Source organism: Porites lutea, chromosome 8 (genome assembly GCF_958299795.1).
Source record: "Porites lutea chromosome 8, jaPorLute2.1, whole genome shotgun sequence".
NCBI classification, from domain to species: domain Eukaryota; kingdom Metazoa; phylum Cnidaria; class Anthozoa; order Scleractinia; family Poritidae; genus Porites; species Porites lutea.
The window spans coordinates 4,848,044-4,857,709 of record NC_133208.1 but is presented as its reverse complement, the minus strand read 5'-3'; the positions used below and the strand labels follow the sequence as shown (position 1 = coordinate 4,857,709).

At 41.6% G+C, this 9,666-nt stretch overlaps 1 protein-coding gene across 1 annotated transcript; it reads left to right on the top strand.

The window, feature by feature from the left end:
• The first annotated feature begins 1,255 nt into the window (after positions 1–1,255).
• On the top strand, positions 1,256–7,546 carry LOC140947096 (probable glutathione S-transferase 5). The gene is made up of 5 exons (XM_073396176.1): positions 1,256–1,433; positions 3,459–3,560; positions 5,176–5,291; positions 6,446–6,556; positions 7,307–7,546. The coding sequence occupies exons 1-5, from the start codon at positions 1,301–1,303 to the stop codon at positions 7,481–7,483; spliced, it is 639 nt and encodes a 212-aa protein (XP_073252277.1). The 5' UTR covers positions 1,256–1,300; the 3' UTR covers positions 7,484–7,546.
• The last annotated feature ends 2,120 nt before the right edge of the window (positions 7,547–9,666 follow it).

Below are 9,666 nucleotides of genomic sequence, written 5' to 3'. Positions count from 1 at the left end.
TTAAGCTTATTTTCCTTTTACCAGGGGAGGGAATGGTCAGGACTACGAAAATGAGTTTTTACATAATAAAAATATAATTTGAGATCAGCTCCACTTTAACTGTCTACTCCACGGAAAGCGTCAGGTTCCGCACTGTTAAAAACTGTGTAGTCTATAAGCATATTCTCAACCAGCCACCAATTGTGGCTTAATAGAAGGATAGCTTTCTACCGACAATGTAGTCCTCGTTCGATATCCTTTAACGACACCGCAATGGTAAGAAATTTCTATCTTAAGAAATTCCATCCTTTACATAAATCAAAGAAACTTGCTAAAGATTTGCCGCCAAGTTGGTGGGAATTTGCATATGATCACTTTTGACTGTAGAACCGTGCTCGACCTGTAGTCAAGCATATCATTCCGTGATGGGAGCGTATTAAACTGCAGAGCCAACAAACCAAATATTACCGATCATTTACACTCCTTCTAAGCTGCGAAACTTGATTTAAATTTTGCGAAGATAGACGCTGAGGTCTTAATCATAACTTTAAAAGCTTTGAAATTGAGAAAAGTTGCGGGGTTAATTTTGATGACAAATGATGGTGATAATAAGGATGATAATGACGATAATGATAGTGAAAACAGTCCGTGAAGTTCTTAATAAAAGCAGGATAAAAGTAAAGGTGGTAATGATCATGTAGATCAGTGGATAGAGCTGGAAGTTAATGCACAAAGTAAAGGACATGGCAGTTTAGTGCATTAACATAAAAACATCCTTCATCGAACTAGAATATATGGAACTTCACTTGGGTAGTGGTTGATCAATAATGTTACAAATACCGGCACTTAATCTTTCAATGGCGTCTAAAAAAATTGGTATCCCCCCTTCTTGCCTTTAGAAATTTTACCTTCCCCCTTTTTTGCCTTAAAAAAAATTCAAGATCCCCCCCCCCCCCCCACAAAAAAAAAAAAATGAAAAAGTAGAGGGGGAACTGGGGAGACCTGTGCCGTCTGAGTGAGCGGATGAGTCTATTTAAAACAAATCTTACAGGCGTTCCCTCTCTCACTTCTCCCCCTCCCTCGTTTTTATTTTTTCGCGCTCCTTTTTACTTCGCACCGCTCCCCACTATCTGAACGCCCGGAACAGGCTAACAGTCTATATAAAACTTCGAGTGGCCTCTTGCGTGACATGACACGACTTGGTGAAATTTACATACAGTACCGTGATATAGAAGGTCATGAGCAAATAATGAGTTAGCAGTTCATTGAACTTCAGCGGTGCGAGGGTTAAAGTTGTGTTTGACTGAAACATTCTGCAGAAATGTCTGGCTACAAGTTGTTCTACTTTCCAGTCCGCGGTGGAGGAGAAAAATGTCGACTTGCATTTGCGGCTGCAAAGATTGACTACGAGGATATTCGATTACCAGCCGAAGAATGGGCAAAAGAGAAAGCGTGTAAGTAAATATAAAAGTTCCGTGAAGTGCGCGATGGTGAATTATTTTTCGATTGTATTTTTAGAATTTTGTGATCTTAAATGGCTGTTTATAACTGAATGCGATCAAAGCCGATGGCAAATACGCGTACCGTACGCATACATTCACTTGAATTTCGATCGGTTTTATGTGTGCGCGAATGCTGTCGTACTGAAATAAAATAAATTATTGCTTAGTCACGGGCCGCTGACAAGTGTGCTCACCAGCCTACACACTCGTTTGCTTCCGACCACAAATGGTATCAATGATTTTGTTATTTCGTCACTGAATAAAAGTTACGTTTTCTTCGTTTCGAAGACTGCTACGAAAGAAAGTTGTTCTCTGAGGCCTGGGTCAAAGGTATGTTCTGAGGATATGAATGACGGCGTTGCTAAAACGAGGGTAGGGTGAAAATAATAACACGAAAAATAAAAATATTAGAATTTGAATATTTTTAGCAACATGCACCCGAGACATCCAAGAACATCTTCTGTTTGAGCAATAACATGAACGCAGAATGACAAATTCAGATAGTTTTGAATATTCCAAATAATCCCTATTAGAATCAAGCCAAAAACTACTTGCCAAATTTTCCTACCCAAAAATTCCCGGAATCGAAAATTCAGTGCCAAAAAATCCTTCGTTCATCTTCGTCACTTGAAATAAGGAGTACCCCTCCCCCGGGCGTTCAACGCGTTCCCTCCTCGCGAAGCGGGCGCGTTCGTAAGGAACGCGTGACAAAGCGAGTGGTGTAGGAGTTGCTCAGAAGGTCTCTCATCTCCTAATTGGTCGCAGGAAACAATGACATGCCATTCTGCCAATTATTTTAGTATTGCTTGGGGCCAGGGAAACTCACCATTGGTGACCTCTCTTCCGAGCAGCTGCTACACGACTTCGACGAAGCCCATATGGCTTTTGCTCAGGTTAGCGCAAGCGCGCGCGAACGCGAACGTGACAAACAAGGGTCCGTCAAGCGCGTGGTCATTTTCGCGTTTCGCTCAACGGACGATGAAAAAAGAGAGCGTTCTCGTTGTCTTGGTAGGTGTGGTCAAATAACCGTGAAAATCTGATGAGTCTCGGTTGGCGCAATCCTATATCAGAAATGAGCTAAATCTTAATAGAAATTCGAGTTTGGGACGTGGTCGGGCTGGTCGCAAAATTTTCGCCACATTTTGCTTCTAGGGGAATGAAAACCGATTAACTTCCTCGTTGTTAGCTTGCGTGTTATGCGCCATGACCTACCCTATTTGAAATATTAGCACCCAGGAAAGAGCAACTCCTAATAATGGCCTATATAGTGAGGTATGGTATGGTATGGTAACTTTATTTATACATGGTATTTCCTTCAGGTACATTTACATTCAAGTATAGAAAACTAACAACCTAACTAATCTATAATCTAAGATAAAACTAAAATAATAAAGATGAAAAGAAAACACCTGCTTTTCAAGGAGGCTGTGTGTAAAAACAGCATATCGGTGGTTATTTGACAATCGAAATTTAGGTCCCTTAATTATTCCTTAAATGAATTAGGGGATGTCAATTGCCGCTCCTCCAGACTCCAGGGGCAAGCCGTTCCATAACACACTTCCGCTGTAAGAAAGACTTATTTTATAAAATTGAGTACGGGGTTGTGGAACAGCGAGATTGTATTCATTTTCTCTAAGGTTATAACAAGATAAATCTTCACCCAAAGCGGGTCCATTTTTCACCTTTTAGGTATATGAAAGGGTAGGGGTTTCATTACTAGATGATGATGATGATGATGATGGGGTACCATTTATCAATTGAAAGGGGTAATTCTCAGTCAAAATAGTTTGTGTAAAAAGTGAGGTGTTGGACCTTAGGGTGAAGCCTCTCCGTATACGACTTCATTGAATAGACCCCCCACCCCCCTCCCCGCCCCCGCCGGGATTTAGCATTATTAGAACCAAGGCGGCTATTGGCGTCTCCTTAGAAGAAACCCCGACGTTCTACCACTTTAATTTTCTCTCTGTTCTGTTTCAGCTGGTAGACCACCTCTTGGTCAAATGCCCTTCATTGTGACTCCTGAAGGAAAAATCCTGGCACAGTCTGGTACAATTACGAAGTACATCTGCAAAAAAGGAGGTGATGTATTGAACGTAATTTGTTAATCAGCATATCATTCCACAGGCGGACAATTCGAACTGTTTGAGGCATTATCTGCCCCTGGGTCTCCGGGGATGGAATTCTTATGCCCCCTCTTGGCTTGATTCAAGTGATCGGGAGAAATGCTTCATAAAACTCAGAAGTTTTCACCTTGTGATGCCAAATGTTATTTGAGGTAAGAAAGTTGAAAAAAAAAAGATTACTTACCATATCAGGGGCACCCAACGACGGTTTCCTCCTAAATACCCTGAGAACACTTTTTAGGCTATCCAGAGTACTTTTAGATCTCTACAAAAGCATTCTCAGCGGCGCTACAAAATTTGTATCTGTTCTGTCATCCTAGGGCAACCTAAGACTTTTCGAAATTATTAGGGCTCCAGTTTTACTTTCCAGAAAATTTTAGATGTAATTTAACGTTTTACGAAAGTGACAATTTTTCTAATTCCTCTCTTCATCGCATTTTTGAATCCGAACATTTTAGGTTTCCTTTTTCTAGGAAAAATAGCCAAACCTTGGGAGTGAAATGTGAAAAATTAAACTTCAGAAAATCGTAGGGAATTTGTTAGGAAGCTTCGAAAATTGTACACGAATGGAACAGTCACGTAAAAATTTTTAGCCGTCCTCAAGTAATACAAAATTTTAGGCAATATTTGCTTCTCCGAACGGATATTCTACAGAAACAGTCGTTGGTTGCCCCTGCCATATGTTTTCAGTGTCGTTCTCTGCTTTTTTTTGTGGCGATTTGAGTCGCTTGAAACTGACATCACACCACTAATACAATACCTTACATTAACATTTGGGATCAAAAGATGCAAACTTTTGTTTAAGCCTTCTCCCGGTCACTTGTGTGAATCAAGATAAGAGCGGGCGTTGCGTTATGTAAATGTATGAGATCACAAGTCGTGCGTGACATCACGACGCCCCGAAAAGTTCGAATCACGAGTTCAGGAGTTCCCTGTGATCACTTATGCTTATTAGCCGCCAACGCAGACGTTCTAAGGAGCTTCGTCTCGCCCTTAGAACGTCTGCATAGGAGGCTACCTGCCGATATACTAAAGAGCCTATCTCGGTGATCTGTCGGTCTGTCTTTCTTTCTTTCTTTCTTATTTTTTTTTCTCTTCATTCATTCATTCATTCATTCATTCACTCACTCACTCACTCACTCACTCACTCACTCACTCACTCACTCATCCCTCCATCCGTCCGTCGGCCCGTGCGTATGTGCGTTCGTTCCTTCGTTGATTCGTCTATCTACCTCTTTTCTTTCTTTCTTTCTCTTCTTTTTTTCTTATTCCTTGTCTGTGTGTCTCACTCACTCACTCACTCATTCATCCATCCATCCATCCTTCCGTGCGTTTGCGCATTCGTTCCTTCGTCGATTCGTCCGTTCTCCCATTTTTCTTTTTTCTTTCTTTCTCTCCCTTTTCTTTTTTTCTTATTCCTTGTCTGCGTGTCTTTTTTTCTCCTTTCATCTTTTCTTCCTTTCTTTTCCCTCTTGTTTCTTCTTTATTTTTCAAAAAGAAGAGTTAAGAAGGTGAATGCTGGCTTAGCTTTTTTTAAAAGTATTAATTAAAATACCTACTTTGATAATTAGGTTTGTGCCCAGCTGACAGTTTTGATGAAGCGACAGCGGATATGATCAGTGATGGAGTTACTGATTTACTTCAGCAATTTAGCAAGATATACTATGAGAAAGACGAAACGAAGAAGGTAATGCCAGAGTTGATGTCCGTGTCAGTTTCCCTATGTGTTTGTCAGGCTTTACTCTAGACTACAAAATAGTCGGTCGTTTTCTTAAAATTGGTTTTGCGAGGCGCAAAGCGCGTGGGCTCGTAGGGCCCCATGCAGTCTAGATTTACTCAAGATGCCTATTCCGACCCTTACCGACAGGTAATTCTTTATTTTCCAACATTGAGAATGGAAGCAAAATACCTGGCTAAAATTGATTCAAATAATAGCATTTGTATGATATGAAAAATTATAAAGAAGGAATATGAACACAAGCCATGTACCATGGGGTACTTACGACTTCATTAAATGTTTTTTTCTAAGGAAACGCCTCAAAGTGGTTTTCAAGTTGTCAATCAACACATAGATCAATAAACGCTTTCACAAAAATGATATCTCTCTACTACTATAACACTTGAGAAGTAAGAATGAAACTTTTCGTTTTTTGCGGACTTTTAGCAATTTTAGAGATTTTTCTCTCTTGTTGTCACCGAAGCCGGCCACTTACAGGACTGGCTCTTGTAGACGATCATTTCATACGGAGTTATATTTACTAAAGGTTGCCGTAAGTCCAAGGGAGAGATTATGCGGGTGGGCTCCGCCCCGGGGTCCAAACCCTTAGTCATTTGTAAGGCCTCTTGAAGAAGAAAGGCCGTACCTTTCGAATTATCTGCTTGCTTCTTTCCGTTGTCCAACCCCTTACCCGTTCATGTACTAATTTTGACGGAAAAGTTACCCCTTTCATATACCTACTTAAAACCTTAGCATCCCTTTTAACTGCTGTAAAAGCACTGTCTGTGAAATATGTATAAATCACAGAAATGGCAGACTTCCCTACCCTACCAGATTCTTCAACTAATTATAATGAAGTCCCCACCTTTCATTTACTTGAAACCTAAAGAAGATACCCCTTTCGGGGGCGCGGAGCCTCCCCGTATAGGCCATTTTAAGGAGTTCTGCCCCCCCCCCCCCGGGCCGTAAGCAGAGTCTTCTCATTGGCATGTGTCCGTAACGGGATTTGACGTATACTTCTCAGTTCTGCTCCGTGTACAATCCCGTAGGTTTTACTCCAAATTCTATTTCCCATAACTTAGTGTTAGTTATTTATATTTTTTTTTTTTGCCTTAATAATAAAGGATGAGATAAAGAAGGAGTTTTATGGGACGACGCTCCCTGCCCGACTCGAGAAATTTGAAGCTCTTCTCAAAAGCAGGGATGAAGGCAAGGGCTTCTTTCTGGGCGAAAAGGTGAGATAAGAGGAATGCTCAAAGCGTGGCAAGTGGATTAGGCTTGCTTAAAAGACTAACGAGTATAACAATGTTTACATTAAACAGGAAAGCTTTTGCGCCGTCACCAACCTCGTCCCTAGGGCTTTTCCCACCCATTTTTTGAGGGAAAAGCCCTGGGGACGAGGTTGCGCCGCCACTAAAATCACAGCGGACAGGGCATCTGTTCACACACAAGAACGGTTGTGGCAGTGCCAGCCTCGTTCCTAGTCGTCCTCGGCGATTTCGGATGTGACGTCACCTCGGATAGCGCGAACTGGCCTGGGTAGGACGCTGTGGCAGTGCGATTCTGACGGAGTGAATTAAGCTGGGCCGCGCTGATCTCGAAAGTGGAGCGTCACATATCGGAGCGGTTTTGCGCCATAATTGGTGCAATGTGAATTCCTTTATATATTCTGCCCGTTGGGGGAAGAAAGTAGGTAGGAGCGAGGCCTGGAACCCACTGAGACGGAAGTAAACGAAACCTTTTGGTCAACTGCGCCGGTGCGATGCTCGATGTGTGTGAACGACTTGTGCCGCCCCGAGGTGTTGCTGCTCATACTATACCGGCTAGATTTTCGTGGCGCCATGAAAAGCAAAGCTATTCAACTTATATATAGTGTGAAAATAGCCTAAAACATTGCCTGCGGCTTATCGCCACCCACAGAAGAAAGGTTACCCAATCGTACGCCTCTAGATTAACTGCGATTTCTTTCTGTTTCTTACCCGCAGCTTTGCTATGCCGACATCACTGTCTTTGACTTCTTGAACAACTTTATTTCGAGGGGTAAAGAAAATGTTCCTGGAGAACTTGAGAAGTTCCCGCTCTTGGTGGAGCATTATAAACGGGTGTTAAACGTGCCCGAAATATCGAAGTGGGTAAAGAAACGCCCTGTAACTGAATTCTAAGCTTGTTGTCTTGCTATTGTAGCAACTGTCAAGTTAGAGAAAGGCCCAAAGCAGGGATTCTAGCGTATGCCGTAGTTAAACGACTCCGTGCGTCACTGTTGTTTTTTTAAGGTGTGAACGAATAAAGAAAACTTTAAAAGGTAAATTTTTGTATTGATCTTGATTCCAATGTGCCGATATCGACATACCCGGCTATATCTGGGGGCACTGCTGGGAATCTTGAGTCAGGGTGTGCCAAAAACTAAAGTAGCCAATAAAAAAAAGTTTCTCCTTCCTCTCCCTTTTTTTCCTCTCCTTTTCCTTCGCTGGTGTGATTTTCAAGCTTATCCTGTCTTTTGGCCCATTTTTTACTGCAAGTTTCGTTAGGTACAGAGGCTTAAGCTAAACTGCAGCAGCAAATTAACAACTCAAGCAGATTCAGGGGTATTTTTTTTATCTAAACGTTCTTTTCACTATTGTGCCTGTAAATTAGGATTGATTGATATGATACTTGTGAACGTTTTTCCTCCTTTCAAGGCATAAAAACATCGTTAGTATTTTTTGTTGTTGTTAAATATCGCTATGTTCTTGGAACGTGGTATGCCTGCCTATACTGACTTTTCATTGACCAGATAATTAATAAGTCTCATTTATGCGCAGGTTATAAAGCTTCACCAAAACGTTTTGTCCACTTGCAGTGCTTGCTTATGTTTGACTAGAGTGAAATAACCAATCAAAATGCTTTACGACCAGAGAAAAACCCTTCTATGTTTTTCAGGAGGTAACGACCAGGAAGAAGAGATGCGCAAACATATTATAACAAAGCGTATTATGGAAACTGGGCTTTTTTACATCTTGACCTCATGAGACCACATTAGGGGGAATTGTCCTAATTCAATATGTCACTTTGTACTCTTTTTACACCTGGTTGTCAAACCTTAGGGATGAACATCACTTTATTTCCCTTAATTTTTATTCAAAAATCACGCCCTTGTGTTCTTCATACCAATCAAAAACAATAGGCTTATTTAGCAACAGAACGGGGACGTCATTTGACGACGGGAAAGCGCGCGGAAAGGACTAAACTCGACTTCCAGTGCCCAATTTGCCGCTCTGCCATTGGTCAAGCTAGTTAATTGATTTGCGCGCGCCGTCGTCAACTGACGTTCCCGTTCTGTTACTAAATCAGCTTAATAACAATCTCACTCCGGTGATTGCCATGATAGGAGTCCCATTCACAGTCCTCACATTTGAAGTCAATAGGGAGTTTAAGCAACCGACGTTTTTAAGCGACGCTTGTTAACCAGAAGTAAGTCTTTTTCTACTTTTAAATATGCCTTGGCAGCACCAAATTTGTATTGCTAAGTGTTTTTACTCTTAAAGAGATGATTTGCCTCAATTTTTTTTTCAAAGTCATGGCTCAGGTGTGCAAAAAGTCTTCTTCCTTTTGACGTGCGTCGCTTAAAAACGTGGCGGCTTAGGGTTCTCCTGAAAAAAAAAATGACAGAAAATTGAACTAATTCTCCTCCCATGAAGGTAATTTCCAACACCATTTTGTTTTTTTATTCTTTGCGCGGAGCCCTCATCAAAATTGCGCGCGGGTGTCACACGTGATGGCGCAATTATTTCGATGGAACCACCCCATATATTATTGTGAGTTTACCCAGAAGGTATCTAGTTGGGTTGCGCTACCCCGATTATAACAAACTTAACAGTAATTGGCACACGGCCTGGCCAGTACCTAACGCATGCGCGAAGCTATATCACCCGGAAGTTAGCTTAAGGGAGTTAGCAGTCAGCTGTCACGACCCAGGGGCGTCCTTATTAGGGATCATCAAAATATGAAATATCAGCAAGTCCACAGCGACAAACCAATCAGCATGATATAGCCGTCTGACCAATGAACCGCGGACTCTAGCTCCTGGAATAGTTTCCATGTCAAGAGCCTGCCTATTTTACTTAAAGGCTCACAATTGCAAGGGTAGTGTATTATTTTCACATTTGAGATCGTGCTTCGATTCCTGGGTATGCGCGAGCCATATTTTGCGTTCACATAAGCTCATATGGGTTTCAGTACTCAGTTGAAGTACTCGTTACTGTTAGAAGAAATATTTACTATTTATCTCACTCATAACCCGCGACAGTTCATGAACAAGTAATAAGCATGAAAATGTTTATTTTCCTGACTTCATTAAGCGCGTTTT